Source organism: Condylura cristata, unplaced genomic scaffold (assembly GCF_000260355.1).
Source record: "Condylura cristata isolate star-nosed mole 26May11 unplaced genomic scaffold, ConCri1.0 scaffold00003, whole genome shotgun sequence".
In the NCBI taxonomy this organism is placed as follows: Eukaryota; Metazoa; Chordata; class Mammalia; order Eulipotyphla; family Talpidae; genus Condylura; species Condylura cristata.
Window position 1 is genome coordinate 60,531,671 of NW_004567104.1, and position 20,075 is coordinate 60,551,745.

A 20,075-nucleotide genomic window follows, 5' to 3' on the forward strand; every position below is an offset into this window, starting at 1 on the left:
GAGCAACAAAACATGAGAACATGACTATTAATTTGTCCTTATCTTACTGGATTTCAAGACAAATTGGCTATGCTATTTCTATGACAAAAAAATACAGCATTAAAGTTTGCTTTAATGTACCAGTTAATTATAAAACAAGGTTCTTTATGATACTTATGTCATCTCTTGATATTTTATTTATTTTTCATAAGAAGACCACAGGAATACCTGAGCCCCAAGAATTATTAAGTATGTTTGACTTAATTATCTCTTGAATCTCTACCTTATGCTTTGTTACTTCTTTTGTTGGTAATAATGGGGAAATTCCCAATATATTTTCACATAGTATAAAGACTATGTCTTGTAAAGATAGATACATTCGGCCCTCCCTGGTGGCACAGCGGGTTAAAGCATAGCACTGCAAACTGGCCACAGCCACTACAGTGTGAGTCGGAATCCCGGCACTGTAGGTGACCCACAGAGCACAGCAGACCTCTCCTATCACAGCAGTGTACTCAGTCCATCTGCCTTTTCTGCTCCCTGCTTTGTCTCTGGTGAATGCCTCTCACCTGGCCTGCACCGCAGTTCTGTATGCATAAATAAATCTTAAATATATGTATATACATATGCATATACATTAATAGAAATTAGTAATAAAAAACTGCTATATTAACATTTTCACTTAATAATTAGTTTGGTATGATCAAAATTCTCACAATCAACAAGTATTTATGGTTATTACAATGGCATGGGAAAAGATTCCCATGCATACTGGACACTTGAATTGTTAAATCTCCAGTAAATGCTTCACATTGAACTTTGCCATGAATGATAACTATAAAACAAGAGAACACACTCATTACTTAGGATACAGTCAGTGAACTGTAAAATAGAAAGCACATCTAAGCTGATAGTGCGGCATATTTATGGAGAGCTCTACAACACCCTAAATTTGAAAGTTGTAGGTCGGAACAATGACATGTCTATGCTGTGGAACAGTGTTGACAATGTGGAGGTTGAATTGTAACAGAATATCTTCTAGCTGGACTGAGCCTTGGTGAAATTTTCAATTGTTTAAGATAACAAATAGTAAGGTATACGTGCGTGGGTAACTAAGTGAAAACTCAGCTAGCAATTGGATGAAAATATTTCTTATAGCTCTCATTTTGAGTAAAGTATACTTATAGTGGAAATATTTAGTAATATAAATTTTGAATGGAAATATATATGGTAAAATGGAGAAAATATATACTTTGAGGCAATAGGCACTATTAAATTTAGCAAAATGCAACAAATGGTGATTTTTAATGGACCCATGACCAAAATTATCTGTGGAGTCAAAATAAAAACATCAAAATATACTTCAATGTCTGAAGTGAGAATAAGATTTTAAAAAGCAACTATTTTTTACAAAGAATTACATAAAACAATTTATTGTTGGAAAGGACTGAATTGTTTTCCTCACAAACCTATGCAGAAGCCCTAACACCCAGCCCTCAGAATTCTACTTTATTTGGAGACAAAATCATAATAGCTAAATTAGTTAAACCGAGTCTTTTTGATGAGTTACAATTCAACCTGACAGGTGTTCTTATAAGTGAAAATCTGGACATGTGAAGCATCACCAGAGGCTTATATACACAAAGGCTGGCCATCTGAGGACAAAGCACTGAGAAGCTACCCTCTATAAGCCAAAGAAAGACCTGGAAAGCTGTGAATTCACACACACAAAAAAAATCTTTTCAGCATACTGATTTTGAGCTGTGAGAAAAGAAATCTCTGTTGTTTCAGTCACCCAACCCATTTTGTTAATGCAATCTTGGTAACTAGTACAATGAGCATAACTTAGAGCATAAAGGAATAATTGGATACCAGGGATTCGTACCCAAAGGCTTCAGCATTGCTTTTAGGTGGTTGTTTCATTTTTTCAACTATGATAAAGGTCATCATAATGTTGTTCCCTGTATGTCATGAATTACTTTTTGCTTTTGATATTTTCAAGATTAAGTCACCTCCTTTTAAAAACCTAACCCAGAATAACTAAAAGCTTTTTGATTTTGAGACTGAAAGTCACTTGGCAGATAACCAAGGATGTTCAATCTTATAAAATATAAATGTACCATTATATAGTCTTCTTTCTTTTGATATAAAGTCAGTATTTGTGCTATTTGCCCTAGTCTAATACTAATGCAAAGTCTTGAGTGACGGTAGGCATACATACATAGAATTACGTTCAGGGGTTCTGATTAGAAATGGATGTGTGGATCATTTGAGTTCTGTGTTCTTCACACTTTGTGATCCTTTCTTCCTGTCTCTACCCAAACCATGATAAAGAATGTGGAGACAGTTGATAAAGGAATCTGTTGAAAGTGATATGAAAATTTAGTAAGCTATTCCTCACCCAGAAGTAATCCTCACCTTCAGATTTAATCTTCATTTATATGAAACCTAGTACTTAAGAAAATGATCATGACTCAGAGATTAACTACTTGCTGGAATTGTGAGTTACTGGAGTGACTGGACAAGTTAGCCCACTTGTCCACTTTTGGTAATATCAGTTCCTTCATCTCCAACATATATATTAATACAAAATGTGGTTCTCTCTATGCATGATAGTTATCTATTTACTACAGCTTCTATAGACAAACTAGCTATATTAGAAAGTATAAGTGTATAGTTTATATGACTCCATCACTGAGTCATTTCTTTCAGGTAGATTTGGTTCTTCAGTAACCACCCATGTTACATTCTCAAATGTATTCTTTCAGTGAATATTCTTTTTTGTCTTTTATAAATTTATTATTTTAACTGACATTGTATTAGGTTCCCCCCATTAACTATTGCCCACAGAATACCAGTTTCCTGATCACCCCGAGTATACCACTTTAGTTCATTGTGCTTCTTTCCCCTTTGTGCATATTCTTAACAGTGCAGACAGCAGTATTGACAGAAAGAATTTTTTTATGGGACACATTAGCTAGACTATAGACAAAAATCAAATTGGTAATGCTTGAAAAGTCAGAAGGCTTTTCTTCTAAGCATTAAATAGTTTAGAATCATAATATTTTAAAAAAATCACTCAGTGTATTGACTTTAACGTAAAAGCACATTATATTTAAGAGTAAATGCAGAAATTTTGTAGTGAAGTTATTATAAATATCCACACCAAATTATCTTTGCATATTTTATTAAGTTATTTAATTATAAATGAAGGGAAAATCTCTCTAAAGGAAACTAATTATGTTTTATAGACTTTTCTGAAAATTAATCTTTACTTACCCATAACTGACAAGATTATTAGGATAGGAATTTCAATAACAGGAACAAAAATAAGATGAAAATGAATACTATATGTATATATGTATGTATGTATATATATATATATATACATATATAATCAGTTACCTATATATGTAAATTAATCATCTGTAATTCTATTTAAATATTCTCCACTGAAGAATATTTTAGTAACAAACTAGCTTTCTATTTAGATTGTGAAATATTTGTTATATATACATATATATACATGTGTTTTCATACAAATGTATATTTTAAACCACAATTAAGATAATTAACTATATCATAAGATAGATTAATACTGAAATGGAAATTCCAGTTCTTACTATTTTTAAATAAAGGGTAAACCTTTTCTTTTTATGATCTAAAGTGATATTAAAGTCATGATAACTATTAATTGTGAAAAGTTATTATTGCTAAGGATAAAAAGATTTGTTTTCTCAGAAAACCTCAATGCCTGTTTCCCAATCATCTTTTCCCTATAAAATATATTTGTTGAGGAGGATGGCACTGCAGAAAATTCCATGAGTTATATGTCACACTTCACCAAAAGGAAAACTAGTAGGATGGACACCAAAGTGTATAGACAATGATTTAGTTTCAGGGTATAGGACTCTGATAGATCGTGATAAAGGAAAGCATTGAAAGACCAAATTTACACTTACAAGCAGTGCCAAATTTGACTCGTCTAAACAGTATCTTGGGATATGTTCTTGCCCTATGAGGTGTAAATATGATCTAATTAACTCTTGAGCAGTCAAACCACTATTGATTAAATATTGTCTAGGAGCTGAGAAAACCATGATAAACACAGAACACTTACTATAGCATGCAAGGGACTCTGAGCGGCAAATACTAAGCCATTGTTAACAGTAGCTTTTCGCTTAGACACAAATCATGTAACTTTCACTATTGCCAGCCCTATCCATAGACTAAACTTGTTAAGATATCCCCATGTAATCACATCCAGTACTATAGATGGTAAAAGCAATTTCAAATAGTTAATGAAGTGGCTACGATTGTCTAGTCTCTAATCCCCAAAAGTGTTAACTTTGCTACCTAAGTATCAAACTAAAAGTCACATCACCCAAAATGTGAACAATAATGAAGTTTATAGAGCACACTTTAAGGACACCAATATTTTTACAAGAATTTATCTGTCTTGTCTTTCACAAGTGCATTTAAGATTATTCCATTTTTATAATAAATAGGAAATGGAAATCTAGACTGAGGTTACACTGACATTATGCGTACAGATTATTTTTCTCACAAATAAAAATCTACAATCTATTCCTGGTCCTAGTGTAAAGTGATTTCTGAAATTCAGTTAAACCCTCATCTTGGAAACAATAGTACAAGTAGAAAGTCCTCATTGGCATGCATGTAAATGACCAAAATAATGATGTTAAACCTACATCTAGACCGTTGTACAGTTGAGTGTCTACTAGAGCTTCTGCTAAATTATATGTTCACAATGAAAAAAAATAGGAAATGAATTTCTTACTATTTGTACCAGCAAAAAACTAAATAAGGAGGGAAAGAGCAATGGATTTAATTTCTCCAGCATTTCCTTCTACTAAAACCATTCAGTTGCAACCCTCTAATACGAAGATTATTCCACACTCTTAATTTTCAACTTTTCAATCTTTCCTCCTGAACAATAACATCAACAATCAAATGGATTGATCACTGATACTTTTTATAAAAATTTAACTTACATTAGATTTTTTTAGATTTATATACATAGATATACCTGCATTATTAAACAGGATAACTTATTTTCTGGTTTTTCATGGAACATTATTTCCACAGTATTCCTCTTAAGTGTATGCCAAATATTGGATAAAATAATGATAGCAAAGTTCTCTATCTACAAGAAGTGATGAATTTCTAAACAGAGCTGAAGTAAACACTTTTCCTTAATTTAGTTGTTTTTCTTAGAAACCTGTTGTCTGGTATGAGAGGACTTGGATTAACAGTAGTTTTGTAACTGCTCTGCTAAGGCAAGCTTGAGAGGAAAATGGGAAACATAAAGGTTTTCCCTTATCCTTAATATAATATTTTAAGTGAGGGTGAACTGTAAATCTGGTTTAATCCCATAAGTGGTAGAAGTTGAAGAAACGGATGGTTTAAAGACAAAAAAAAAAAAAAAAAAGCTGTTGACTGATTAACCTTCATAAATTTCTTGTGTCTTCACTCACACATTTTCTTACTCTTTATTATGCCATTGGCCTGACAATCTGAAGAGCTATGATAAACACCTTCCTTTGGCGCTCTACTATTCCCTCCCACGCCTGGGGAAATCTTACATACATTAAATTGAACAAAGGTAGCATAAGGAAGCTCGAGCTTGGTAAATAAAATTAGAACTTTTACTATAAACTTAGCAAATCACATGGCATATGATTTTCTTTTGACACACTTCCTATATTTTGACTACCTGAATAAAAAGAGTACTGAATGCAAGGGGAGATCATTACCAAGGAGCTGGCATCAACAAGTCCATGTAAACAGAAGAGCATCCATTCTAGAGAAATAGCAAAAAACATCGCCTATGCTACCAAAGTGGACTACTTATTTCTAAACATTTCAGGATGAAGGAACATACAGACATTTTCTTCGATTTAATATACTCTGTCATCCCATGAAATTACCTAGCAATAGTCTTTTAGTCTATCCAGGAGACACTGGAATAAACCTATGCCACAATTAAAATGTCTATTTACATATTTACCTTTTTCTTATACTTTTAGAGCCATAAACTATACAATTGACACTTCAGTGCTTTAATAAGACCAATATGCTTTATCCTGGTATGTGCACAGAATCTTAAAAATGTAATGCTATGTAAATATTAAGGTGGGTAGAGAGGAAAGAGACCAGACAGCTACAAGAGAAATCTCACCTCTAATTATTTCTTAAATTTGTAGTTTATTGTTTTACTTTTCCTGCTTTGCAATAGTGACAGCTTCAGCTTTTACAAAGAGAACTACAAATTTTAAAACCAAAAATAACCTATAAGTATTGGGGGTAACTCTGAATGCAGATATCTGACTTACAGTATACCATCTTTATCAAATAAAATTTTGTGATAAAATTAAACAATACACCTACACTAAGAGAAATTCAAGGGACAGACAGGCAGGCAGGTCATTGAGTAGGTAGATAGACAGGCAGGCAGACAGCTCAAACTACTGGGACAGTATACTAGCTGACAATTAATATCATTTCAGTTTTACCCTCTTTTCCAAGGACAAGCCATCTGTTTGCAGTTATTTAGCATACAAAAAATCATTAAATATGAGACAAACCCATTGTACATAAAGTTCAGATTTCAAATGAATTAAAGTTGCATAAATACAGCTACAATTTATATGAATTCAAATAGCTTTCAGCAGAGTCAGCAGTGGAATGTTAAGAACGAATAGGATTTATTTCTTCGGTGATTTGTCACTGCAGCCCTTTCCAGTTCAGGGAGTGAGTGCTCATACAGCATCCTGTACATTCAACACTGACATGCAAATTTGGTTTACCAAATCTATTTTATTGAGACAGACACCACAACCCAAGATACAAAAATTAAATGTCAGTTTCTGGATTTTTTTCAAGGTGATATAACATTTATGGAGACAAAATACAACATTCTACTAGTTTATGTTGATTAACCATTTCAATCTATGCAGAAAAAGTCAGTGGACATCATACCTTTAAAACATTATGTTAGGTGACATGTGAAGTCAGTATCCTAAAGACAACTTTAAAGAGCTGTGGAGAAGGTACAAGTGCTTCTGAGGTGGAAAAAAAAAATCACAACAGAATAGAAAACATGTGTGTATTTCAAACAAAAGTAGTAACTGTCAAAAACCAAGAAAACTTCCAAATAGAAGAATCACCAAAGGAAACATATCCCCCCAAAAAAGTGAAAGAAGGAATGGGGTATGAAAGGGGTCAGAAACAGTGTGAGACACATGAGCATATTGTGAGGAAAAAGTCCAAAAGCAGTGTGTTTTTTAGCAAAAAAATAAATAAACAAACATGCCTATGAAGAGAACCATGACTTAAAAATAACTCAAAAATAAACTAGAAACACAAAACTAATGCTTGACTTTTTCTTTGATAAGTAGTATTTTAATCAAAAGTTGAAAAATATCTTTGTGTAAGAGTCACATACTTATCATTCTAGATCTCATGGTGCATCTTTCCAAACTAAGCATTAATTAGTAAGAAACAAAAAACAAAAGATGCTATAATGCTCTCTGGAAAGAAATTTATAGATGTTGACTAAATATTAATCTTAATTGGTAAAGGTTAGAGTTATAGGAGATTATGATAGTGAAAACTTGTTTGAATAACATAACAGCCACTAAGCAACATGAGGAAACAATAATATTCAAATTAAAGGAATACAGTCTATGCAAAACAGAAGGTCTGGTTCAATAATTTGCATATAAATAGTATTATATTTCAGAGGAATGGAATGAAACTTCAGGCTTCGAAGAGAGGCCATGCCTTGGTGAGAGTGATAGATTAGCTAACTTAATTTTCATAAAACTTGGTGGTTCTGCCAGAGGAATAGCATATTTTCTTAGAAGATGAGCAGAAATGTTGAACAGGAAGCAGCGAGGAAGGTTGAACAGGGAAGGACTCCATGAATTGTGCATGATTTGTGGATTTGAATGGGCTAAATTTCCCATGGGTGCACAAATAGCAAAGATATAAAAATATAAAGTGTGAGTGAAGTATTTCAGTATCTTTTGAGTCATGATTATCATTCTATTCGCCAAGAGAGTTAAAAGCTGTCTCTGATCCTACTCTATATATTAGAGTACAATCTCTGGGTTTTTAATTCAACAAAATTCACAAATTTGAATTAAAAAAAACTTAAGATTTTGTTATTTTGATTACCTGTATGTCTTACACAGCAAGACAAACGATAATACTTCACTGAAAATAACACACATAGGTCATTATCGCATTTACTTAAAAGCCCATTCCATGTATAGATTTTCTACCAAACTTCCCCTTGCCAAGGTTACCTGAGACCTTTTTTTCTCTAGTTCCAATGGGCAATTACAATTCGTCATCCTTGTTGGCTTCCTTCCATCTGCTGCACAAACAGCCAGAGTGATCTTCTCCCATCAAATATCATTTGTTCACCCTCCTTCAGAAAGCCTTAATAACGTCCTCTTGCTTGAAAGATCACTTTAAAAGCCCTGAAGTATTTGGTCACTCCTTGGATGTCCAGCCATATCTAATGTCACCCTCCATTTGCTCTTAGTTCAAATTGCATTAGTCTTCTCTGGGGTTCTCAAACAGCAAACTTCCTGCCTTGGCTTCTGGTATGATCAAATGAATGACCTGATATTTTTATTTGCACCAAAAGGTTTTGTTGGTCATGATGATAATGAGATTATTATTTCAAAATCTTACCATTATATCCAGACCTAAATTCTCCAACCTCTCTACTGTTGTTTACAATACGTTTATTTCCATGACTATGTTGCTCTCTTCTTTAACAATACTATTTTCTTACAGAGAGTTGTCTATGGCAAGCCAGAGTAAATATTATAGACATTGTAAATCAAGGATTCAAATTGGGGAAACTATCTTCACTTTAAGCCAAATAGTACACTGTGAATATTATGCCTAAAAATGTAAAAAAAAAAATTATTTCTAACTCATTAATAGAAGTAGAGGATAAGATCATACTAGTAGACTAGTAGTAGTTTATCAAGCCCTGAGATGATTTTAAACATCTTTATCAAAAGTCAACCTCTTGGTGCCTACTTGATATCTCTGCTTGAATTCTAAGAGTCACCTCACCATGGAGGAAAAGAAGTAAAATCAATCCCACATATGCGTCTAACAATAACTCTACCACCTAGAATATATTATGTCATAAAGTGTTCCCTTTGTTGAGGGGAACACCTTAGTATAAAACAACACTGGGACTCAATCAACTTTCCCCAATTTTATTGCTGCAATATCTCCCACCTACCAATATCCTTCAGGGGAACCAATGTAATAGTCAGTTAGATTTATACCTTTCCAGAAACATACCGTTTGAACTCAATATAGAAGGAATTGAGTAAATGTAAATCTAGTCATGTACCACTTGTCCTTAAACCATTTAAGAGATTTATTTCATGTGTTACCTTTCCTTACAAAATCCTCACTTATCTAGTCCCTGATAGCCCCTATCCTATGTCTTCTCTGATCTCTTCCTTCATGTACATCCAGTCAAAATGGTCATGTTTAATCTCCAGGAAAATATCATACTGATTTCAATTTCACAACCTTCCTAATTGCTATTCCTACTGCTTAGAATACCATGGTTCTTCAAAAAGCCTATGTTTTTTACTTTATTTCAATCTCAACTGAAACATCACATCCTTTTAGGATGTGAGTCCCCTCACCTCACTATTGCTAGATTAGTGCCTGTCAACTCGCCAATTTACTCAACACATTAGCATATTTAATCATCTTCATAATAGTCACGTCATAGCCGTTCATTGCGCTGATGTATATATTTGCAAATCGGTGAGTCTTCCTCTACTCCTGCACCATGTTATAACTACTTGAATCTCCTTTTCACAGCAGTATCTCTGGTGCCTAACATATAGGAGACTCTTTTTAACTACTTGTTGATTGTCTCAATGACTTTGTGCTTATGGTAATACTTTGGACTAATTTTTAAGCTGAATTATTTCTCTTTTTCTCCTGTATTTTTCTCTTATATATTTTTGTTTCAATTTAGTTTTGAAAGGTACATCATTTTGTGCCTTGGGATTTCTTCTGTAATTGTCAATGCTTAATTTCTTCAAAATTATCTATTTTTGGCCAAAAAAAAAAATCCATAAGACAAGAGAGACTAAATGTTTCCTAGGAAGAAGTAAAGATAATTCCAGCAGAATATAAGCGTAAACATTCCTGGTTACTTCTAGTTTCCCAAATTTGAAGCCAATAAAGTGTTCCCACTTTCAAACATCCTTGACCATAGAGATGAAAGGTTTCTACTTAAAGCTATTAACTCATTACCACTATCTACATTTGGGTCCCAGAAACACAACTTAATAAGGTATCAATTGATGTGACAGTAATTCAAAAGCAATTTTATCAACATCTCTGACAGAAGGAATGTCCTTTCTAATTAGCAACTTCAGTTAAGTAGCTTAATCTGATGAAGAATAAGTAATACATTATACCTATGTTGGCTCTCTATTCTAGAAAGCTTTCAAATTAATTAAAAATGAAATATTCAGTAATGGGAAAGAGAAAAAGTCAGGGCTTGTTTTAATTAGTTTAAATTAGAATTTAACATTACTTTAATACACTAGTTTGAAGTTGACTCCAACAGTAATGAAGCAAAATTGAGTCCTAAGTAGAAACCATTACATAATCTCAAAACTTAGAGTGAGTTACCAAAAAGAAACCTTGTAAATCTCCAATAGGAGGATTTAGTCAGAATAAAGCCAACATCATTACAATAGTAAATCAAACTCTACATAGTAAACTCCATCCCTTCCTTCCTCTTTGTCACCATTCTGATCTTCTACTGGTCCCATTATCTGAGCTTTTTACAGCCACAAAAGACCTTTGCTCTGCCTACAAAATGCAAGGTATGATCTTACAGAAGCTTTATCCACTTTAGCAAGGAATGCTCTCCCCCAAATGTCTATGTGGAGTAAGTCCTCATCTCTTTGGACTCTCAACACAATCTCTGTGATAAAACTCCAGTTGATAAACACATCAAACTATAACATGACCAGCTATAAATCTCAGTACTTCTTAACTCTGAAAATAAGTCATCAGACAAGATACATAATGATTTAGGGAAGAAAAGTTGCTGATGAATAAGACACATGTCCTTAAAGGCATGACCTAGTTTCTGAATACTGTCTTAATCAACAGGTGCCAGATTAATTTTTTTATAGTCGCTTGAAACCTAAATTGGCAACTTTGAATTTCATGTGTAATTCATGAGCATTTTAAAGGAAATCTAATAAATGGCAGAAAAATGATTCTCAAGTAAGTCTCAATGGTAAGGGAGATATGGCATTGTAGGTGGTAGGGGGCGGGAATGATTAACAATATGCAATAATTTCTGAGAATGACTAGACCCTTTTCTCAAGCATAAAACTATTTTGAATGTGATGGCTCCAATGTCTAGACTCTTTAATTTGAAAGAACTTCAGTTGCTCCTAAAGTACAAGTTAACACTTCACAAATGTGTCAAGTGGTCATAAAGCTGCCCATGGAGAGAAGTAGAGAAAGGAGAATAAAAATGCCTGCTTGGAGAGGGACCCTCAACCTCTACTGCTTTCTAATTTATTCCTTTTTTAAATTATTCTTATTATGGTGAGGAAAGTCTAATTAAGAACTTCATAAACAGGCTATTTGTTATGAATATATATTATACTTTTATTAGTGTATGTTAGAATGTCCTGGTTCATGTTTATTGCATACCAGCTCTTATCAATTCCCCCTTATTTTCCCCTCTTTATACCATTTTCATCTTTTTAGCTACTTATGGTTCCCTTATTTCCAAATGAAACTCTTTTTACTCTCAGGCTATGTGGAGGGGGACAGAAATGAGATAACTAATCATACAGAAAATAATTTTCCAATAAACAAACTGATTTCATCAAATCAAATCATGTAACAAGTTCCAAATATGATAAAATCCTCCAAATGAAGTTTAATTCTAAAGCAAGTGTCCACACAGCCTCTAAATATGTGAAAATAATATCAGTTAATTTTTAAGAATTAAAAAAATGTTAGAAACATTTTTTCTTAAAATATTTTTTTTCTGAATAAAATGTATCTCTAGTGGATAAGAGAACCTTCCAAAATCAGATTGCCTTGACAAGTTAAATTAAATAATTGGGAAATAAATCACAATTTTTTATTATGCTGTGTGGTGAGTACTTAAAAAAATATGTGAATAGCTATTGCTTAAATATTGAATAAAGTAACATACTGTCAGTAAAAATAGGTATTAGTTAACATGTTCAAGAATGTCATTTCAAAGAATCTAGCCTGAGTTCAGAAAATAAATCACTATTTATGGAAAAAAATTATTTTTTAAATGAACTACAAAGTGAGTCTTTATTACTAGAAGAGTCTTTACTGGGCATTGCTTCCCTACTCACAGTCTCCCATGAAGTAGGCTTAGAACTGTACCAAATTCCCTTAGCAATGCATCTTTCAGATATCTGGAGATAATCTGAAATTGTCTTCTGAAGAGTCTAGATTTTGAAGACAAAATCTTCAAAATTGTCTTTAAAATTGTTAACTTTAAAGTATATCTACTTGTTTCTTAAATTATTACTTTTCCTCACTTAGCATACAATATGAAGTCTTCAAGCTATAGAAATGGTACATTGCAAAGAGACTGAGAATGGCTAACTTATTTTGCTGGAAACAGCTGTTAGGAATTATTATTAGGACATTACATCCTTGTGAGATATTTATGTAGTATTATACATTTTCATTCACATTTTAAGAAGTTTAAATTTAAAACTGAAATTACCTATGTCATAATTCTGCTATAAACAAAATTAAATTCCTCCATATAAATGTATGTTGTATGCAAATATATGCACACAAATGCACATACGCACATATTCATATTTATCTAGTACAATTTGAAAATCCTTCACAGATGATAAAGAATGCCAGACACATTAGGCTTCTATTATATATCAGAGTTTAGTTTCACTACTTCTTAGCTTGATGATACTTTAATGTCAAGTATCTGGGGATATACAAATAATCCTAATTCTATGTTAACTGCCAAATGTTTGAACTCACCTCTGGTTGAAAAATAAACAATATCGTAAGATAAATAAAACCTATTCAAGTAACCTTGAAACACAAACTTGTGGTAGCATCAAGGTCATTCAAGATGATTCTTTCTCCCCAGTAGCAATCCTAAGATATCAAAATTAATATTTCACATGCTCTGAGCTATTCTCACATACAACCTGTAATATAAACTTTCATTTTGAAGTTGGATAGCAACTTCATTTATGGACATAATTACACAATCAAATGTTTAATAAAAGTGAAATGAGGGGGCCAATTAAAATAAACAACTTTGAAAAAGGAATTCAATGAGAAAAATACTATTCTCTCTCTCCCTCCCTTCCCCCCCCTTTCTCCTTCAATGAATTCATGCATTTACCCATCATTCATTTGTTCATTCATCTATCTATTCTTCCCTCTTTGAGTAGTTTCCTATGCATTCTCTTGAGAAAAAAATGCATTTATGACAATCATCACAAGCAATTGGCTTAGAACAAATAAATCAAGGATTGCAAGTTAATAAAGTTTCAGAAATTGCAAAAGAGACAAATCACATACTCTTCCAAATATTGTCCCTTAAATAAAATAGGACTACACAATGAGTATCCTAAAAGAATGGAATTGATAAATAATCAGAATTTATTTTTTTAATACTTAATGTTCAGTCTGAGCATGACAAAGGAAGATAAATTAATTTCTTCTCAAAATTTACGTTTGTCACACAAGTAATCTTTACTTGCCTCTTCAAATTTTTAGACTTTCTTCATTAATCATCAAGTTTTTTGTTTGGACTTTCTGTATGTTAGTCATCTAAGAAACCAAATTAGTTAAAATTCTCTTTGTAGTCATGATAACATTAAAATTATCATTGTATTTAAACTTAGTTAGAAAAGTCAATAAAAGAGTGCTAATTCAGTATCTCTAACAATCATATTTTTTGGAAACTGACATATTCATTCCATTATTATTATTATGTCCCAGGATACTATTACTTTTTCCATTAAAGTCGCAGATAGAAAAACATTTTTAAAATTCTCCAAAGTGTTTATTTGCTTTTTCAATGCAAAATAAGTACCTTACACATTATCACCTCATACCACCTTTATATTTTTTATATGACAGTGATTGATTGATTTACTTACTATCTAAGTTATATCTTAATGCACACCTCATATTATTATTTGAACATATTGTTGGGAAAAGAAAGAAGTGAATTTGCTGTGCTTGGAAATAATTTCTTGGTTTTGAGATTATAATTGCCATCTGCACTCTCTAGAATGCTATAAATCAATCAGGATCTTCCATGTATCTTATAGCACCTCTTCCCAGTGAACATCCATTACTTTACCACTTGTGTTATAAATTGTATTAAACATTAGTTCAGTTTCATCTAGGTAGTCCACAAAGTTAGTGTCAATACAGCATATGAAAGTATGTATCTACATGACTATCTTGAGAGTTCCATTAAGACAAAGTAAATCTGAATGATTTTGTTATTTGTTTTACTTACATAACAGGTATGTTTTCCTTAAAAAAGCCATAGATAGTCTATTCTATTTTAAGGTTTGGCTTCATTTTCACTTAGTAAGCAGTTTCTAATGTCCAAACCACTTAAGCAGCACAGAAATTGGCAGAATCCAATTCAGACTTTTTTTTTTTTTTTTTTTTTTTTACTCTAAGAAGAAGAACCTATTATCCATTAGTCAGAAGTCAGGGAAAGAATGACCTCAAGCAGATGCACTTCTTGACAAATATAGAAAATTGACAAGGAACAGCTATGTGATCTCAACCTACTGTCCATTCCTTTCTATTTATTGGACCCTCATGTTCTAATAGGGATCATCAACAAACATGCATTTTTAGGATTCAGACTGCATTTCCTATAACATGGTTGTTGTAAAAGGTAGTTAATTAAACACAGCAGAATTTATATACATTTTCCAAGAAGTATATTGTATCTTCTATCCACACAACTTAATTGCCATGTATAATATTATTATTTTTAATGAGAGAGAACACCCAGATTTCCTAATGAGTTACAAATAATTAAATTATGATCTACTGAGCAAAATGGAAGATTATATAGAAAATATAATTTAACTGTGCTATTATATCTTAGAGATTAAAATTCATGTTAAGAGTTCTGTGATTTGTTATGTACATTTGCTATAAGAATCGTACTTCATTGATACATAATCCCAACTCTGGACTCTGGATATCTGTCAGCAAAGTTTAAGGAAATGTAAAATTAATATAGAAAAACTTTATTCACAGATTTTAGTGACTTCTTATAGATAGTAAGCCATTATGAGATCCATACTCTCAAATGTTTCTAGTAATATAAAGTTTTGTTCCTAAAACTTTAAATTTTAAAATTTTGATTAACTGCATGTTGAAAGGTAAAAAAATAAATAAACAAACATTTAATGAGGCTGGCTTGCCTAGATGACAATTAGCTTGAGTTGAATTTGAAATTATAAGATTGTCTTATTATGTTTAAGAATCTACTTCATTCAACCTACCAGGTGTAATGGAAACAAAATTTCCTCAACCATAGTATTAAAATATTCCATTATATTTTGTCCCTGGAATCACTGTGTATGTTGTTTTAAAAAGAACTGGAATCACTTAGCTTGCATATACCATTAGAACCTTCACTATATCTACACATGAAACTGATTTCAGTGCATTGTGGACAAATGGTCACTCTCAAAGTAAAGACTAACCAACCAGTCACTACTGAAGAACAGACAGTTGTGTCAAATAGAGACAATCCTTATTTTTCCTCAAATACATAAAATACCAACTGAACTATTACCATTGAGAATAAGTCACAATCCCAGTAAATAATGTCCACAGAAAGGGTTTTGGCAATTCCCTATCACACTAAATGTACTGTTGGATCATTGTTGAATATAAACAGTTGCCCTGCTGCATTTTAGTGATCCGACACAGTGCCAAAGAAATAAACAACACTCCCAGCCAACAGAAATGAAATGTAGCTGCTGCCTACAGATTCTTGTTTTAGAACTTTAGTGGAAAAAAAAAATACTATGTACATTAAATACTATTTTCTTCCATTATTCTTATAAAAATGAAAAAAAGATGAAAACTCAACTAGAGCTAATAGGAATTCTTAATGGTATGAACTAAAAATGTTAAAAGCATATTTCATTAATATTGTTCATCTGTATATACCTATATTATACCGCATTCATAGACAAAAGCACACTTATAATTTTGTTTACTGAAAACATCTTATCTCAAAAATTCATTGAACAAACTTGCACGTGGCAAGCAAATAATATTCTTTTAAGACAAACTTTTTAATAGATTTAATTAACTTACTTGGTTATAAACAATATTCATTGTATATTTTAGATACTGAAGCACTAGCAAGAACCCAACTCTGTCAAAATTATATAGCAGCACTACTTACTTTTAATGTTACCTACAGCAATACACCTGCCCATATTATCTCTACTATTCAAAGATTTCAAGTCTGAGCAAGTGCAGAAAAAGTGTCAAGTCAATTTCCCTTCCACGAAACAAGAATTCACGTTTTATCATATACAACATTACATTACAATAAGCAGGCCACACACCTCCAAAAGCAATACAAAACTTATCACAATACATGCAGAGACACCTGCTTTGATATAGCCTACTCATACATCCATTGAGCAAATCTGTATTTTGCAACACCATATAAAAAAAAAACCTAAGGTTCTTTCTACTGTACATAGTCAAGATACCACAATCTTGCAACTCTTGTCTATCATTAACTTCCTCCACATACACACATCACATTTTCCATTTAATTTCTGAAAAACTTGAACCACCCCAAGAACAAACAAACAAACAAAAACTATGTAAAGTTAAACACACAAATCTCTCTATAGAGAGAGCATGTGCTACAACAGAGTAAAACCAATTCTAGAGCAGTGACTTCAAATTTGATACACTAACTCACATCAAATTATAGCTCAATTTGACTGATTTGAAAGCACGTTTGTATCTCAAGAAGAATAACAACAGAAACATGATTCCATAGTCCAGTGAAACCAAAATCCAGCTCTCAGAATAAGAAAACAGGCACCTACCCTGGCCTTGTCCACTCCCCTGCTGACTCCAAAGGATCACCGTCATCACGAGCAGTCCCGGCGTCCATGTCCACATCCTTCTAGTGACACTTCCTTGTCTTCTGGCCATTGCATTTTAAACTCTGCATAGTGAGAGGGGTGGTTGTGAAAGTGTAATAATTACAATCGTAAAGAAATATGTTACCCATATTAATAGGTGCTGTGTAATTACAAATTATCCTGCTTTAAAGGAAATATTTGAAAGCCAGAAGTCCCTTTTGGATTCCGTGATAACTGTTATGAAACATCACTCATCTTTAATCTTATATTGTAAACACACACCTGAATTGTATTTTTCAATCAGTGTGTAAAATAGGCCATTAAACCCATGAATACTTAAAAATACTACCAAAATAACTATTACATTTGAGTCAAACAAATAACTGCATATAGACACTATTTACAACTTATGACTTAATGAAAAGATGCATTAAAAACACATCATCTCTATGAACATACATATGACTCTTCAAGATACATAAGTTTAACAGATGTTGTAACACGCATTAATCTATAGTTCCTGTTAAATGATAATCTAAATCTAAGTAATCTTATAATTTTAGTTGAAGTTCTAAGATTAATTAAATCTTATAGTTTTGAAAGAAATGATCATCTAAATAACTTCAGTCATATAAAGAGACTGGCCATGTACATAAAGCTGTGTATTTAAACTTGAAATTAAAATTATTTCAGTGTGCAATTCTTTTTAGGATCATGGAGCCAGAATTGAGATGGACCCTCTATCCAGAATCCATATTTAACTCTGAATTAAAGAGACCCTCTACTAATTTCCTTTGAATGAGTTAAAAATAAAATCTATTCAAAAAAAATAAATAACATTTATTCAGTAAAGTCACTGGTTGGGGAGGCATCACAAAATATTTGTGATTTCAATTTCAAGAATAGGTATGTTATATATATACACATCTACACACACATACACTCACACACACACACACACACATAAATGGGCATTATGTATATTTATATTTGCATGTGTATAATTACATATGTGAACACACATAAGACAAAATATAGCTTATATATGATAAAACATAGTGAATTTTTATTGTGAGACTACTTGTAATAATGAAATATTAAATGCTTCAATATCCACCAAAAGATGTTGTCTACTCATGTAGTTAGATGATACACACAGTAGCTAAAATGTATAAACTACAGTCACATGAACCAACATGAATAAATGTAAAATAAAAAAGTGAAGCAAAAACAATTGAGAATGATAATTTCAACACTATCTTATATGTAAATGTGACAAGTTAACACTAAATTTTTTGTTGTTGTTTTTAAAAAGATTTATTTATTCATACAGAACTGGGGTACATGCCAGAGATGCGGAGGGTGAGAGGATTCACCAGAGACAAAGCGGGGAGCAGAACAGGCAGATCGACAAAATACACTGCTGAGGGGATCAGCGGGGGGTCAGGAGAGGTCTGCCGTGTCATGTGGTCACCTCCAGGGCAGGCGGGGATTGAACTCATGAGGAAGTGGCTTAAGCTTCTTTGTGCTGTGCTTTAACCCACTGCACCACCAGGGAGGACCAACACTAAATGTTTTATACATGTTTAAGTATGTACCACAACACAAAGTAATTCTTTAAAATGATAAATATTTTTAAGGTCAAAATTTAGAAATTGTAAGATTTGGGCCTCCCTGATGGCACTATGAAGCTCTCTGCAGCCACTGCAGCATGAGTTCGATCCCCAGACAGGGAGGTGACCCACATGGCCACCTGTCATGCCCTCTGCTACCCTCAGCAGTGCATTACAGTCGATCCTCCTGTTCAGCTCCCTACTCTGTCTATAGCGAATCCTCTCACTGCCCCCACTTCTGGCCTATAGCTCAAGTTCTTTTATGCATAAATGAATCAATTTTTTAAAAAGAATGTGCAAGGTAAAAACTTAAGTAGCTATCAAGAGAAATCCTCAGCGATTAATCATAAACCCCAGTTTCTTCTATAGTGACAAAATAAGGAGTCAGAGAAAGTAATTTTAATGGCTGTAGAATAAGCCCAATATTCAAAGTGCTATGTAATCACAATTGTACTAAAGTTGGATGGGAATTTCAGCACTTGGAACACTTCCTTCTCCCTATCTCCTACATCAAAAGAAGAGGATTTCATTACTCACTATGCATTACTTTATTTCAGATTCATAGTTTCAAAGCTAAAGGGAAACTGAAGGGCTATATATATCAGCTTTCTATTATATTCATTTATTTGTCATTTTATGACACTGATTTAGAGGTACAGGTTAACAATTGAAATTTATGTCACCAAAACACACTCTCTAATGTACCCACAGTTCTCTTCCAGAGTCAAATGTACCCTACTTTGATCACCCAGGCTCCCTCCCCTAACCCCCCATAGCCCGAATTCTAAAGTGTCTCTATATTCTACATATGAATTCTACTGGATGAATCCTTCTCATTTTAAATGAGCACATGGGCCAAGAAAATTGCAATGACATTTCCAAGTCCATGTGAAACAACACAAGGACTATGAAAATATTTCCAATACTAATAGATGTATCTGAAAAATGACTATATTCAATTATATTTTCTTATGCTGAATATATTATACTCTTTATCTCATTTAATTCTCATATAAATTCCATGAACTAAATACTTTCAAAAACACCACTTCACAGCTGAGAAAAGAAGACTTAAAGAAAAGCCATGCAGTTCCAAAGTCATGAGTGGTAAGTACTGTTATGACCTAGAGTAAAAAGGAATGACTAGAAAACATGATCTGTCTGAACAATTTTTTTTTTAAGATTTATTTATTTATTCGTACAGAACTGGGGTACAGGCCAGAGATGCGGAGGGTGA

At 32.7% G+C, this 20,075-nt stretch overlaps 1 protein-coding gene across 2 annotated transcripts in view; it reads right to left on the reverse strand.

The window, feature by feature from the left end:
- ROBO2 (roundabout, axon guidance receptor, homolog 2 (Drosophila)) overlaps positions 1-20,075 on the reverse strand; it is a 1,357,399-nt gene that overhangs the window by 1,315,039 nt on the left and 22,285 nt on the right. For both annotated transcript variants that reach the window (XM_012731356.1, XM_012731319.1), the window contains exon 2: positions 17,187-17,308. In XM_012731356.1, the coding sequence (XP_012586810.1) occupies positions 17,187-17,295 (109 nt within the window). In that variant the 5' untranslated portion in view covers positions 17,296-17,308. The remainder of the gene's footprint in view (positions 1-17,186; positions 17,309-20,075) is intronic.